The sequence below is a fragment of the Osmerus mordax genome, chromosome 23 (assembly GCF_038355195.1).
Source record: "Osmerus mordax isolate fOsmMor3 chromosome 23, fOsmMor3.pri, whole genome shotgun sequence".
Classification (NCBI taxonomy): domain Eukaryota; kingdom Metazoa; phylum Chordata; class Actinopteri; order Osmeriformes; family Osmeridae; genus Osmerus; species Osmerus mordax.
The window spans coordinates 1,594,294-1,611,251 of record NC_090072.1 but is presented as its reverse complement, the minus strand read 5'-3'; the positions used below and the strand labels follow the sequence as shown (position 1 = coordinate 1,611,251).

At 47.6% G+C, this 16,958-nt stretch overlaps 1 protein-coding gene across 1 annotated transcript; it reads left to right on the top strand.

Annotated features, from left to right (window-relative positions):
- Window positions 1–950: 950 nt before the first annotated feature.
- LOC136967999 (mucin-19-like) lies at window positions 951–9,456 on the top strand (the record flags this gene model as incomplete). The annotated part of the gene is made up of 12 exons (XM_067262000.1): window positions 951–4,482; window positions 4,639–4,754; window positions 4,854–4,918; window positions 5,290–5,371; window positions 5,513–5,556; window positions 5,661–5,791; window positions 5,941–6,003; window positions 6,183–6,351; window positions 6,671–6,832; window positions 7,320–7,408; window positions 8,403–8,590; window positions 8,825–9,456. Coding segments are annotated over 12 exons (4,686 nt in total), but the record flags the coding sequence as incomplete, so codon positions are not given.
- Window positions 9,457–16,958: the final 7,502 nt, after the last annotated feature.

Below are 16,958 nucleotides of genomic sequence, written 5' to 3'. Positions count from 1 at the left end.
TCTTACAATAGTTTGTAAGAAGGAAAACATTCGATGCGCAACGACCAGGGTTGTACCGACACGCAGGATTCTATAATTCCGGACACACTGCACCTGGTTTTCACTGTTTCTAACTCAATCACAGTCTGTAGGGCATTTAACCACATTACATTTACATTTAGTCATTTAGCAGACGCTCTTATCCAGAGCAACTTACAGTAAGTACAGGGACATTCTCCTGAGGCAAGTAGGGTGAAGTGCCTTGCCCAAGGACACAACGTCAGTTGGCATGACCGGGAATCGAACTGGCAACCTTCGGATTACTAGTCCGACTCCCTCACCGCTCAGCCACCTGACTCCCAACCTCAAGCCAACATGTATATAATAAGTTAGCATGATCCAAAAAATGTGCTGAAGGTGACAGTTAGATTTTTTGTACTTTAGTACATGTATAAAAATAATTTTTTCATCTGTAAAAAGGTAGATGAACTGTAACCAGAATCTGTGAATATATTCTTTAAGATATATAATTTTCTATATTTCATGAAACAATGTAAGGTAAGACTGCAATCTGCAAGCTGTACGTAACATTTTAAAAACTATTTTCAGCTACAACCACCACTGTCGCAACCACACCAGCACAAGACAGCTCATCAACCAGTTTTATTGAAAATGTGACAGAACAGACCACTCCTATTGGAATATCAACAGAATCACCTGCGACCTCTCCTGTTGAAACTACAGCTTCTCCTGCTGAACCTACAAGCTCTCCTGGTGACACTACAGCCTCTCCTGCTGAACCTACAAGCTCTCCTGCTGAACCTACAAGCTCTCCTGCTGAACCTACAAGCTCTCCTGCTGAACCTACAGCCTCTCCTGCTGAAACTACAGCCTCTCCTACTGAAACTACAGCCTCACCTGGAGACACTACAGCCTCTCCTGCTGAAACTACAGCCTCACCTGGAGACATTACAGCCTCTCCTAGTGAAACCACAGCCTCTCTTACTGAAACTACAGCCTCTCCTGGAGACACTACAGCCTCTCCTGCTGAAACTACAGCCTCTCCTGGAGACACTACAGCCTCTCCTGCTGAAACTACAGCCTCTCCTGGAGATACTACAGCCTCTCCTGCTGAAACTACAGCCTCTCCTGGAGACACTACAGCCTCTCCTGGAGACACTACAGCCTCTCCTGCTGAAACTACAACCTCTCCTGGAGACACTACAGCCTCTCCTGCAGAAACCACAGTCTCACCTGCTGAAACTACAGCCTCTCCTCTAGACACTACAGCCTCTCCTGCTGAAACTACAGCCTCTCCTGGAGACACTACAGCCTCGCCTGCTGAAACTACAGCCTCTCCTGGAGATACTACAGCCTCTCCTGCTGAAACTACAGTCTCACCTGCTGAAACTACAGCCTCTCCTGGAGACACTACAGCCTCTCCTGCTGAAACTACAGTCTCACCTGCTGAAACTACAGCCTCTCCTGGAGACACTACAGCCTCTCCTGGAGACACTACAGCCTCTCCTGCTGAAACTACAGTCTCGCCTGCTGAAACTACAGCCTCTCCTGGAGACACTACAGCCTCTCCTGCTGAAACTACAGCCTCTCCTGGAGACACTACAGCCTCTCCTGCTGAAACTACAGCCTCTCCTGGCTACACTACAGCCTCTCCTGGAGACACTACAGCCTCTCCTGCTGAAACTACAGCCTCTCCTGGAGACACTACAGCCTCTCCTGCTGAAACTACAGCCTCTCCTGGAGATACTACAGCCTCTCCTGCTGAAACTACAGTCTCACCTGCTGAAACTACAGCCTCTCCTGGAGACACTACAGCCTCTCCTGGAGACACTACAGCCTCTCCTGCTGAAACTACAGCCTCTCCTGGAGATACTACAGCCTCTCCTGCTGAAACTACAGTCTCACCTGCTGAAACTACAGCCTCTCCTGGAGACACTACAGCCTCTCCTGGAGATACTACAGCCTCTCCTGCAGAAACCACAGTCTCACCTGCTGAAACTACAGCCTCTCCTCTAGACACTACAGCCTCTCCTGCTGAAACTACAGTCTCACCTGCTGAAACTACAGCCTCTCCTGGAGACACTACAGCCTCTCCTGCTGAAACTACAGCCTCTCCTGGAGACACTACAGCCTCTCCTGCTGAAACTACAGCCTCTCCTGGCTACACTACATCCTCTCCTGGAGACACTACAGCCTCTCCTGCTGAAACTACAGCCTCTCCTGGAGACACTACAGCCTCTCCTGCTGAAACTACAGCCTCTCCTGGAGATACTACAGCCTCTCCTGCTGAAACTACAGTCTCACCTGCTGAAACTACAGCCTCTCCTGGAGACACTACAGCCTCTCCTGCTGAAACTACAGCCTCTCCTGGAGACACTACAGCCTCTCCTGCTGAAACTACAGCCTCTCCTGGAGACACTACAGCCTCTCCTGCTGAAACTACAGCCTCTCCTGGAGACACTACAGCCTCTCCTGCAGAAACCACAGTCTCACCTGCTGAAACTACAGCCTCTCCTCTAGACACTACAGCCTCTCCTGCTGAAACTACAGTCTCACCTGCTGAAACTACAGCCTCTCCTGGAGACACTACAGCCTCTCCTGGAGACACTACAGCCTCTCCTGCTGAAACTACAGTCTTGCCTGCTGAAACTACAGCCTCTCCTGGAGACACTACAGCCTCTCCTGCTGAAACTACAGCCTCTCCTGGAGACACTACAGCCTCTCCTGCAGAAACTACAGCCTCTCCTGGAGATACTACAGCCTCTCCTGCTGAAACTACAGTCTCACCTGCTGAAACTACAGCCTCTCCTGGAGACACTACAGCCTCTCCTGCTGAAACTACAGCCTCTCCTGGAGACACTACAGCCTCTCCTGCTGAAACTACAGCCTCTCCTGGAGACACTACAGCCTCTCCTGCTGAAACTACAGCCTCTCCTGGAGACACTACAGCCTCTCCTGCAGAAACCACAGTCTCACCTGCTGAAACTACAGCCTCTCCTCTAGACACTACAGCCTCTCCTGCTGAAACTACAGTCTCACCTGCTGAAACTACAGCCTCTCCTGGAGACACTACAGCCTCTCCTGGAGACACTACAGCCTCTCCTGCTGAAACTACAGTCTTGCCTGCTGAAACTACAGCCTCTCCTGGAGACACTACAGCCTCTCCTGCTGAAACTACAGCCTCTCCTGGAGACACCACAGTCTCACCTGCTGAAACTACAGCCTCTCCTCTAGACACTACAGCCTCTCCTGCTGAAACTACAGTCTCACCTGCTGAAACTACAGTCTCGCCTGCTGAAACTACAGCCTCTCCTCTAGACACTACAGCCTCTCCTGCTGAAACTACAGCCTCTCCTGGAGACACTACAGCCTCTCCTGCTGAAACTACAGCCTCTCCTGGAGACACTACAGCCTCTCCTGCAGAAACCACAGTCTCACCTGCTGAAACTACAGCCTCTCCTCTAGACACTACAGCCTCTCCTGCTGAAACTACAGTCTCACCTGCTGAAACTACAGTCTCGCCTGCTGAAACTACAGCCTCTCCTCTAGACACTACAGCCTCTCCTGCTGAAACTACAGCCTCTCCTGGAGACACTACAGCCTCTCCTGCAGAAACCACAGTCTCACCTGCTGAAACTACAGCCTCTCCTGGAGACACTACAGCCTCTCCTGGAGACACTACAGCCTCTCCTGCTGAAACTACAGTCTTGCCTGCTGAAACTACAGCCTCTCCTGGAGACACTACAGCCTCTCCTGCTGAAACTACAGCCTCTCCTGCTGAAACTACAGCCTCTCCTGGAGACACTACAGCCTCTCCTGCAGAAACCACAGTCTCACCTGCTGAAACTACAGCCTCTCCTCTAGACACTACAGCCTCTCCTGCTGAAACTACAGTCTCACCTGCTGAAACTACAGCCTCTCCTGGAGACACTACAGCCTCTCCTGGAGACACTACAGCCTCTCCTGCTGAAACTACAGTCTTGCCTGCTGAAACTACAGCCTCTCCTGGAGACACTACAGCCTCTCCTGCTGAAACTACAGCCTCTCCTGGAGACACTACAGCCTCTCCTGCAGAAACCACAGTCTCACCTGCTGAAACTACAGCCTCTCCTCTAGACACTACAGCCTCTCCTGCTGAAACTACAGTCTCACCTGCTGAAACTACAGTCTCGCCTGCTGAAACTACAGCCTCTCCTCTAGACACTACAGCCTCGCCTGCTGAAACTACAGCCTCTCCTCTAGACACTACAGCCTCTCCTGCTGAAACTACAGCCTCTCCTGGCTACACTACAGCCTCTCCTGGAGAAACCAGTCCTAATGTGGGGACGCCTCCAAGCACTGTGGGACCCACCCCAACAACAACAAACCCTCCTGTACACTGTTTCAATGGAGGAACTCCAAAACCAGATGGACAAAGTTGCTTCTGCACTGAACAGTTCAAAGGCACGACATGTAGAGAGCTCCAAGACTCCTATACACCAGGTACTTCAGCCATTTTGCATTTACACTTTAAAAACCTATATATATCTATTTATGAATTGTTTCCATACATCTGGACCCATTACAATGGATGAATAATTACATTATTCATTTATTTTAATTGAGGGTAAATAATTTTTTGTTTGTTTTTGCTTTAAGATACAATTGACAGGTCAGCTGTAGTCACAATGGAAGTGAAGGAGACTTTCATAGAAGAGTACAATAATAAGGAATCTCCTGAATACATTACATTTGTTAAAAATTTCACTACAGATGTAAGTAACCACTTAGAAAGTTTTCAGTTAAAAAGTAAATTCAATTTCTAGTATGTAATCATGACATGGTGTTTAACCATGCATGTGTTGATGTTTCAGATGAATACTTATTACGTAATGAAAAAAATCCAAAACTTCAAAGAAGTAGTCGTCACTAACGTGAGGTAGGCCGTCACATTGAACTTAGAATGTAACAAGACATGTTTAAATTAACGATGTTAAGCTTTGAAAATGATTCCCGATAACGATGGATTTTAGCTGTTACGAGGGTTTTCTACAAGCAAAATAACGAACCATCGTTATTTCTTACGTGCGTTTCCCGAACATGCTCGTAAGGAGTAATCTAGGCCTACGAGCATTTCCAAGAGTCTCTTTAGCTACGATGGCTTCGGGAAACGGCCCGTAAAACTAAGATCCATCGTATGATGGATTCTACGAACAACTTGGGCTCACAATGCTTTCAGGAAACGCACCCCTGGGCGGTTGTCTGTTCGTAGACGTTGTTAAAATTCCGCCTTCCTCTCCGTTTAAACAGCCCGGCATCAGCAGGACTGCGGAGAGCTGTGAGACAGGAGAAACTACGGGGAGAGACGGGGGACAAATTTGCTTTCTCCAACGTAAGGAAGCACACTCAGAGTCCCTCTAGTCTCGCAAACAATTAGGAAGCAGAGAGACGCAAAGCGTCGCAGCGAGATGCGAAAAGATGTTTCACTGATGTTGGTTTTGTCTGTTTCTCTGAATCTTGTTTTACATCCCAGAAGGAGATAACGGACATCTTCAGTGCGAGAAAGAAAACAAAAGGGTACGATTTTATTTCTTGTCTGCATTTACACTGTCAGTGGCTATAGGATACAATCTGAATAATATGCATACTAATAAAGGATCATTTATTTTCCTCACATCCAGGGTCACTGTCGTGCACAGTGTGGTTTTGAAGATCAACAACAGCGCAGGGTCGGACACGATGTTCAACACTATTTTTAAAGAAGTTCAGACAGCAGTAGAAGACATCAAAAGCTGCTCTGCAGCCACACTAGGTAAACATGTCTCTTTTTACCAAGAATTCCACAGGACTTTTTAAATTACTGGTAATTACTGGAATCAGAGTCACAGGAGTTTCAGATAGAATTTATGTGTTTTTTACCAACCTAATCTCATACTCTTAATAATAATTTCTATCAAATAGGTTGTCCAGAGTTCCAGGTGACCAGTACACAACCACCAGTAAAAGAAGATTTGGATCCAACAGGTAACTAAGAATAACTACAAGGCAACGACATGTTCAAGATTGATTGAGAACACAGAGTGAGTGTGTCTCCCTCCCTCCCTCCCTCCCTCCCTCCCTCCCTCCCTCCCTCCCTCCCTCCCTCCCTCCCTCCCTCCCTCCCTCCCTCCCTCCCTCCCTCCCTCCCTCCCTCCCTCCGTCAGCTGTGTGTAGGAACTCTGTAGGCCCGGAGCTGGCTAAATACTACTCTCCTGTCAACATTGATGGTAAACTGGAGTGTGTGAATAGATGCATCCCTGGACACCCTGAACCCTTCACATGTCAACACGACGGCACCTGTGCTGTCTCAGCGGATGAAGGACCCCAGTGCTAGTATGTGCTTCACTTTACAACTACACACAGACACACACACCAACACACACACACCTTAACACCAACACACACACACAAGTATGTGCTTCACTTTACAATACACACAGACACACACACCAACACACACACACCTTAACACCAACACACACACACAAGTATGTGCTTCACTTCACAACTACACCAAGACACACACACACCTTAACACCGACACACACACAAGTATGTGCTTCACTTCACAACTACACACAGACACACACACCAACACACACACCTTAACACCGACACACACTAACAGTGTAGCATTGGCGTTGTGTTTCAGCTGTCTCCACACAGGATCCACTTGGTACATGGGCGCCAATTGTAACCACCCCATCAACAAGATTGGCTTCTACGTGGGGATGAGTGTGACGGGCTTGGTGCTGGTGGTGCTGGTGGGGGTCCTGACTGCCTACCTGCTGCTCACCAAGCAGAGACAGAGGAGGTGAGCCAGTCGGCTGAGTTACAGTAGTACTGCTTATCACCGTGATGATCTAATCTTACAATCACGAATGAAACTCGTTTTTTTTTTTTTTTTTAAATGGTGTCCTTTCTTCTACTTTCTGTCCTTCACTCTATCCTCTCCTCTTCCAAACTATTTTCCTCCTCCTCTCTCATCTTCCTCTCTCATCTTCCTCTCTCCTCGTCTCCTCTTCCCCCCTCTTCTCTCCTCTTCCTCTCTCCTCCCTCCTTCTCTCCTTCTTTCTCTGCTTCTCAACTCGCTGCTTCATCTTCTCATCCTCTCCTTGTCCATCTTTCGATTAATCAATTCATCCCCCAACATTCCTTGCCCCCCGTCTCTTCTTCCTACATTCCCCCGCTTTCTCATCTTCTTCTTCCTCTATTCATCCCCCTTTTCCTCATCCACACTTTTCCCCTCCTTCTCATCTTCCTCCCCTCCTTTGGCTCCCCTCCCCCTTCCCCCTCATCAGGAACAAAGACAGCAAGCAGAAAATAGTCAACCAATGGCTGGAGGATGACTTTGAGTGGTCCTCCCCCAACAGAACAGCAGCCAATCAAGGTATGAAGAACGTCCTCTCTTACACCACAAGCCAATCACATTCACCTACACCATGAGCCAATCACATTCACCTACACCACGAGCCAATCACATTCACCTACACCACGTGCCTGATAGCTGAGGCGTGGTGACCTGGCGATGTGGCTTGTAAATCCAGGGTGTTGTTCAACTCTGACCACAGTAATACTGTTAGAACTTTGCCCTTCTGACCTTTGTTCTACTGCTGTACGTTTCATATGCATTACTTGTACGTTGATGTTGAAAAATTAATATAATGCAATGCAAATGTAATGCGGGAGTCAGATGGCTGAGCGGTGAGGGAGTCGGGCTAGTAATCTGAAGGTTGCCAGTTCGATTCCCAGCAGCGCCGAATGATGTTGTGTCCTTGGGCAAGGCACGTCACCCTACTTGCCTCAGGGGAATGTCCCTGTACTTACTGTAAGTCGCTCTGGATAAGAGCGTCTGCTAAATGACTAAATGTAAATGTAATGCACACGCTGCCTTGAGACAAACCCTGTGGTTTGTCAACTAGGGCAGCTTAAATGTTTACAACTCTAATCTAAAGTCTTATAATCTTACTGTCCTATTAAGTCTTATATGTCTTAAGTTTCCCTCGGGGACAATAACATCTAAAGCTTAAACATCTCTACAAATAAGGGATGAGTATATCTTGGTGGTAGAGCGTCTGACTAGATTAATAGTTTGCAGGTTCTGTATGTCGTTTTGAAGTAAATTAATATATTACATTTACATTTAGTCATTTTAGCAGACGCTCTTATCCAGAGCGACTTACAGTAAGTACAGGGACATTCCCCCGAGGCAAGTAGGGTGAAGTGCCTTGCCCAAGGACACAACGTCAGTTGGCATGACCGGGAATCGAACTGGCAACCTTCGGATTATTAGCCCGATTCCCTCACCGCTCAGCCAACTGACTCCCTTAATATTATTATTAGTGCCACTAAGATGTTCGTTCTGTCTGTTATTCCTTCCCCAGGCATGGTAAACCCTGTATACCCAGCCGGGGGGTTCAACAGACCAGGCAGTGCTCCACCTCCATCCTATACCTCTCACCCAGTCCACTACCCAGACTCCTCTCGCTACCTCCAAACCACCTATGAGCAACAGTCCCCAAGTTACCACCTACCCCAACTTGCACTCCACGACTTCTCAAGCAACCAGCAGGTGAGAAAACTGTGGATGCAATATACACACACACACATTCTCACACGTGTTCACCTGCTAACACGCCCTCTAACTGTCTCTCTTTGTTATCTCTCTCGCCTTCTCACTAACACACTCCCCAAGCTTTTTCCCCCCCAGCTCTCCATCGTGCACACACACACACACACACACTCACAGACACACAACCACACAGGCAACCACGTATAATTCAACATCATATTTCTCTCCCGGCAGATTCATATCAACCGCCCTCGGATCAGAACCTCATCTGATATGTAACTCTGGTTACCAACTACTCTTTACCATCTAGAGTCTTCCCACCACCCTCTCTACACCACCTAGTCTCTCCATCACCTCCTCTACACCACCTAGAGTCTTCCCACCACCCTCTCTACACCACCTAGTCTCTCCATCACCCCCTCTACACCATCTAGAGTCTTCCCATCACCCTCTCTACACCACCTAGTCTCTCCATCACCTCCTCTACACCACCTAGAGTCTTCCCACCACCCTCTCTACACCACCTAGTCTCTCCATCACCCCCTCTACACCACCTAGTCTCTCCATCACCCCCTCTACACCACCTAGAGTCTTCCATCACCCTCTCTACACCACCTAGTCTCCCCATCACCCCCCCTACACCATCTTCAGACTACACACCTCCACCCTATGATGAACAAAACATTTACCGTTCTGTACCTGACCCACCTCACCACTGGGAGGAGAAGCAGGCTTAGTTTCAGGACCAATCGGATGGGCGGGAATTTGAATTCCACATGGGGGGGATTTCGTATATAGCTCTCTTACAGAATCTCTTATAGCTGCTCTCTTACAGAATCTCTTATAGCTAACATAATGGCGGGCACGAAGCATTTAAGGGAGGGGGGGGGGGGGTACTGCCCATCAAAAAAAACCCTCTGAAGCCAACCTTGATGAAAAGTGTACAGTATGCAAAAAAATTAAGCAATGGAATGTGGTCTCACAGGATATAGTAATATATTGTGTCAGTTGTAAAGGAAAGATGAAGATTATTGTTGCTTGCTGTTTAACAGAAAATAAGTCAAATCAATATTAAAGATCAATAACTGTTAACAAAGGGATGTGTCAAACAAGAAATGAGACTTGTACGATTATACTGACTAAATGCACTTTAAAAATGCTTTAATGCAACTGCATACTTATGTTATTTATTCTCCTTGTTGTTATACGACTTGCCTCTGCTGCTCACACTGTGTGCACTATGGGATCATGTACTACTGTAAATATGCTTCAATAAACATTTACATTACATTTATTCATTTAGCAGACGCTCTTATCCAGAGCAACTTACATTAAGTACAGGGACATTCTCCCTGAGGCAAGTAGGGTGAAGTGCCTCGCCCAAGGACACAACGTCATTTAGCACAGCCATGAATCGAACCAGCAACCTTCGGATTACTAGCCCAATTCCCTAACCGCTCAGCCACCTGACTCAATAAACATATATGAATTGTGACATATGGTCCCAGGTCACCTTGGAGGGAGGCTATGTGCCCAGCAGGTGGAGGCCCAGGTCACCTTGGAGGGAGGCTATGTGCCCAGCAGGTGGAGGCCCAGGTCACCTTGGAGGGAGGCTATGTGCCCAGCAGGTGGAGGCCCAGGTCACCTTGGAGGGAGGCTATGTGCCCAGCAGATGGAGGCCCAGGTTACCTTGGAGGGAGGCTATGTGCCCAGCAGGTGGAGGCCCAGGTCACCTTGGAGGGAGGCTATGTGCCCAGCAGATGGAGGCCCAGGTTACCTTGGAGGGAGGCTATGTGCCCAGCAGATGGAGGCCCAGGTCACCTTGGAGGGAGGCTATGTGCCCAGCAGATGGAGGCCCAGGTTACCTTGGAGGGAGGCTATGTGCCCAGCAGGTGGAAGAAGAGCCCAGACCTACTGAGCTTCAGTCTTCCATCAGAATCTGGATAAGACTTATATACACACCTGAAGCAAGTTAGGGTAATTAGCTGAGACCCATATAATGGCAGAGGATTCTGGTTGGGGGGGAGAGAGAGAGATGACTGGAAGAGGTGTGATAGGAAGGATATTAGTTAGAGTGGAGGAAGTTGTGGGCTATTTTCTTTTTTGTTCATCCGCTCCAATTTTGGTTCCCTTACGAGGAGGTTTTCTTTAATGAACTGTGTGCTTTTTGTCCTCTGACAGTAAGTACAGGGACATTCCCCCCGAAGCAAGTAGGGTGAAGTGCCTTGCCCAAGGACACAACGTCATTTGACATGGCTGGAAATCGAACCAGCAACCTTCTGATTACTAGCCCAATTCTCTAACCGCTCAGCCCCCTTTCCAGGTGTGGGGGGTAGACGAGAGCGGGACAGAACATGAGTAGGACACACGTACGACGAAGCAGTTGACAATGAAATAAATAAAAGAGGATATCAGTTTATTTATTTGACAACACAACATAGTCTATGAATTTGAAATATTCTTCTGATAAATCTTTTTTCGTTTTAAAGATGCTCTTATGTATAGCTAGCAGCAGATGGCGCTGGCGAACTAAAGATTTGTATGCCGGAGGGATGGATGGTAAAGAGGTTGGCTCACTGGTTCAGGTTTAGGTACATCATCTGGACTGGATGGTTTGACTGGAGGAGGGGATCCCTCACTGAATGTTAATCCCTTTGGTCATTTCATCCAAAACATACATGCTAATACCTTTGGTCATTTTATCCAAAACACACATGTTAACCCCTTTGGTCATTTCCACCAAAACACACATACTAACCCCTTTGGTCATTTTATCCAAAACACACATGCTAACCCCTTTGGTCATTTCATCCAAAACACACATGCTAACCCCTTTGGTCATTTCCACCAAAACACACATACTAACCCCTTTGGTCATTTTATCCAAAACACACATACTAACCCCTTTGGTCATTTCATCCAAAACACACATGCTAACCCCTTTGGTCATTTCATCCAAAACACACATGCTAACCCCTTTGGTCATTTCCACCAAAACACACATGCTAATACCTTTGGTCATTTTATCCAAAACACACATGCTAACCCCTTTGGTCATTTCATCCAAAACACACATGCTAACCCCTTTGGTCATTTCATCCAAAACACACATGCTAACCCCTTTGGTCATTTCATCCAAAACACACATGCTAACCCCTTTGGTCATTTCATCCAAAACACACATGCTAACCCCTTTGGTCATTTCATCCAAAACACACATGTTAACCCCTTTGGTCATTGAATGAGACTTATACGATTATCCTGACTAAATGCACTTTAAAAATGCTTTAATGCAACTGCATACTTGCTGCTGCTCACACTGTGTGCGCTATGGGATCATGTACTACTGTAAATATGCTTCAATAAACATATATGAATAATAAGCAACAATTTGTCTTCCTCACCACGTCTATTTGAAATATTCTTCTGATAAATCCTTTTTCGTTTTAAAGATGCTCTATGTATATGACAGCTGGCAGCAGATGGCGCTGGCGAGGTTAAGATTTGTATGCCGGATGGATGGAGGGATGGATGGTTCAGGTACATCATCTGGACTGGATAGTTTGACTGGAGGAGGGGATCCCTCACTGAATTGCTCCTCCCAAGGTTTCTTCCATTTCTTCTACTCTAGTGAGTTTTTCTGTTTTTTTTTCTTCCCTTGTCTTCCTTGAGGGTTTAGGTTGGCAGAGGGGCAGTTCTATGGGCGTATGTGAAGCCCTCTGTGACACTGTTTGTAAAAAGGGCAATACAAATAAATTTGATTTGACTGTTTCATAGAATCTGTTATCCGACTAACTGGTGCTCTGTCTAATATATATATATGAATATACTATATACAGTATATATTCAGGAAACATTAACTGTTGTATTCAAATAGCTCATGAGTAGGTGTGGAGGCTGTTTGTAAGAAGTGAATGTTAAATAGGAGACTGTGTGTGTGTGTGTGACTGTGTGTGTGTGTGACTGTGTGTGTGTGTGTGACTGTATGTGTGTGCGTGTGTGTGTGTGCGTGAGAACTGATTCCACCGCACTATTACTGTCATAGTCTGGAAATGTAATCACAGAGTAATGACTGTTGAGATAACCAGTGTCTTGCTAATCTTTACAGGAAACACTAACCTTGTGCTCAAACAGATTAAAGTCTTACTCTAAAACGGTCCTTGAGGCAATTAGATGGCTTTTTATTGTTTAGTATTATGTATTAATAATTGAAAAAAAGTTTTTATCAGGAAATAAAAACATTAACAGTATTACATGTATTGATATGGTGAAAAGGCTTGTATTGGGCAACCACATAATGTAGTTAGCCCAGATTGGCAGTAAAGTAAATTTTCATTCACGCATACTTTATCTTTACTACAGTAATAGTACAGCATATGTGTAAACTTCCTGATTACCAGCATACATTTGCTGCATTCTCTGCTTTCATCATACACCCATATAATTCTTATAATCCATGTTATAATCCATGTTCTAATCCATTCTTAGTGGTAAATGAAAACAGCAGAAGCTCACAGATAAAAGATTGAAAGTCTGCCGGCTGTTAAGACCTCTCACCTGCGGGTGTGTGACTCACCTGAGTCATCAGGTGGAGCTTGTAGGCAGGACCTGCACGCAGGGTTATACACACACTGGTTCAACACGGCCATTTCAGTCCGGGAAGGCGAACCCTATGCATTTGAGTGTGTGTGTGTCCGGTTTATGATCGCGAGTGTGACTGATAGAAGAGAGGGCATCTGTGGATCTGGATTACCCGAGGTGCAGAACAACCCTCATGGCTCCCTGCCGGAGCCTTCCATCTGGATTACTGATGGTGATCGCCTGTCTGTTCATCGCTGCTGGTAAGAGTGAATGAATCAAAGGATGCATCCAATCATAGTCAGTCCTGTTCACAAGGGATTTATACATGCAAAGACACTTGAAAAGAACCAATGAAAGAAATTCAACAGAAGTAAATTTGAATCTAAAAACATTGGTTGGTAAAAACAAACCTATGGCGCCTTGTTTATACTTCAGATTATTTCTTAACTCAGAATTTAGAAGTACTTTACGCAGGCAAGTTGTGACCGATACTGAAAGAGAAGTGATTAGCGTGTGTCAAGTTAAAACTTGGTTTATTGTCCGGCCGCAAACAATGATGGGGAACAAGGAAGAAACATGGAGAAGCGCAAAGTGCGAGAATGTAGAAATGATTCAGCAGTTAGCTCAGGTGACAAGAACACAAACACAGGATATATGTCCCCCTGTACAATTCTGCCCATTTAATATTAATATAGTAAATAATTATTAATTTGTTTATATTAGCACATAAGATTACTAAATACACTGTAAATTACGATTTGACGGGTACATTTTAAGTTGCCAAATCGCTGTGCATATTCACCGTATTACACACAACTGTGAAGCAATCATGCATCAAGTGAAATTAGGTTTTGTAATTTAAGATTCCAGATTAACTTCATTGACCAACAAAGTGGAAAATGTGACTTGGGCTTTCCTCCTGCTGATGATTTAAAAGACTAACTTTCCATTGATAAAAGTTAATTAAACACATATTAAGATTCCTAAAAGCACCAATATACACCTAATTACAGTTGTAATGGTGAGCTAAGGATTAACTTTGAAGGGCACACAAGTGTACGGGTTGGGAGGACAGTAATTTTGATATAACGAATCAAACTTATGAATGACGTTTAATTAAGACTTGAACACATTAAAAAACATCACAAAGTTTCACCTGCCACTGAATAATACCATATATTATTTTAATAAATTAGAGTAATATTAATACTTTTTTTACTTTGAGGCTGAATATTGTACAAATAGATAACACTTAACAATGGCCACTAAACACAGAAGTTAATGATTGCTTGAAGGGGAAGTAATCCAGCAGAGCCTGACACTAACTTTAAACAAATTTCAAACTAATATAGGCACAAGACAGACCGCAGCTGAACCAGCCAGTACAGTCGGAAGAGTTATTCAGCAAAGTCTGAATGGAACAGTAAAACCAACCTACGAGGAAACAAGCCTTGATGTCACAAGTACTGCTGGACAACCTAGTACTGAAGCCAAAATGGATGAACTAACCAGTCCTCATATAGCAACTATGGACCACGGAACTACGAACAATTTAAATACATATGAACCAACAAGTAATCTTGCATCTAGAGCTAAAATAACTAGTCATGATATAACTACAGCTGACCCAACTACTCCTGATACTACTCCAGCTGATCCGGCTACTGCCGGAACCACAGCGGAGCAGACCAGCCCTGACACAGCAGCGACAGCTACTACAGCAGCGACAGCTACTGCCGGAACCACAGCGGAGCAGACCAGCCCTGACACAGCAGCGACAGCTACTGCCGGAACCAAAGCAGACACAGCAGCGACAGCTACTCCCGGAACCACAGCGGACACAGCAGCGACAGCTACTTCCGGAACCACAGTGGAGCAGACCAGCCCTGACACAGCAGCGACAGCTACTACAGCAGTGACAGCTACTGCCGGAACCACAGCGGAGCAGACCAGCCCTGACACAGCAGCGACAGCTACTACAGCAGTGACAGCTACTGCCGGAACCACAGTGGAGCAGACCAGCTCTGACACAGCAGCGACAGCTACTACAGCAGTGACAGCTACTGCCGGAACCACAGTGGAGCAGACCAGCCCTGACACAGCAGCGACAGCTACTGCCGGAACCACAGCGGAGCAGACCAGCCCTGACACAGCAGCGACAGCTACTGGCGGAACCACAGCAGACACAGCAGCGACAGCTACTCCTGGAACCACAGCAGACACAGCAGCGACAGCTACTGCCGGAACCACAGCGGAGCAGACCAGCCCTGACACAGCAGTGACAGCTACTGCCGGAACCACAGCGGAGCAGACCAGCCTTGACACAGCAGCGACAGCTACTGCCGGAACCACAGCGGAGCAGACCAGCCCTGACACAGCAGCGACAGCTACTCCCGGCACCACAGCGGACACAGCAGCAACATCTACTGCCGGAACCACAGCGGAGCAGACCAGCCCTGACACAGCAGCGACAGCTACTACAGCAGTGACAGCTACTGCCGGAACCACAGCGGAGCAGACCAGCCCTGACACAGCAGCGACAGCTACTACAGCAGTGACAGCTACTGCCGGAACCACAGCGGAGCAGACCAGCCCTGACACAGCAGCGACAGCTACTGCCGGAACCACAGCAGACACAGCAGCGACAACTACTCCCGGAACCACAGCGGACACAGCAGCGACAGCTACTCCCGGAACCACAGCGGAGCAGACCAGCCATGACACAGCAGCGACAGCTACTGCCGGAACCACAGCAGACACAGCAGCGACAGCTACTCCCGGAACCACAGCGGACACAGCAGCGACAGCTACTGCCGGAACCACAGCGGAGCAGACCAGCCCTGACACAGCAGCGACAGCTACTCCCGGAACCACAGCTACTACAGCAGTGACAGCTACTGCCGGAACCACAGCGGAGCAGACCAGCCCTGACACAGCAGCGACAGCTACTACAGCAGTGACAGCTACTGCCGGAACCACAGTGGAGCAGACCAGCTCTGACACAGCAGCGACAGCTACTACAGCAGTGACAGCTACTGCCGGAACCACAGTGGAGCAGACCAGCCCTGACACAGCAGCGACAGCTACTACAGCAGCGACAGCTACTGCCGGAACCACAGCGGAGCAGACCAGCCCTGACACAGCAGCGACAGCTACTGGCGGAACCACAGCAGACACAGCAGCGACAGCTACTCCTGGAACCACAGCAGACACAGCAGCGACAGCTACTGCCGGAACCACAGCGGAGCAGACCAGCCCTGACACAGCAGCGACAGCTACTACAGCAGTGACAGCTACTGCCGGAACCACAGTGGAGCAGACCAGCCCTGACACAGCAGCGACAGCTACTACAGCAGTGACAGCTACTGCCGAAACCACAGTGGAGCAGACCAGCCCTGACACAGCAGCGACAGCTACTGCCGGAACCACAGCGGAGCAGACCAGCCCTGACACAGCAGCGACAGCTACTCCCGGAACCACAGCGGACACAGCAGCGACAGCTACTGCCGGAACCACAGCGGAGCAGACCAGCCCTGACACAGCAGCGACAGCTACTACAGCAGTGACAGCTACTGCCGGAACCACAGCGGAGCAGACCAGCCCTGACACAGCAGCGACAGCTACTACAGCAGTGACAGCTACTGCCGGAACCACAGCGGAGCAGACCAGCCCTGACACAGCAGCGACAGCTACTGCCGGAACCACAGCAGACACAGCAGCGACAGCTACTCCCGGAACCACAGCGGACACAGCAGCGACAGCTACTGCCGGAACCACAGCGGAGCAG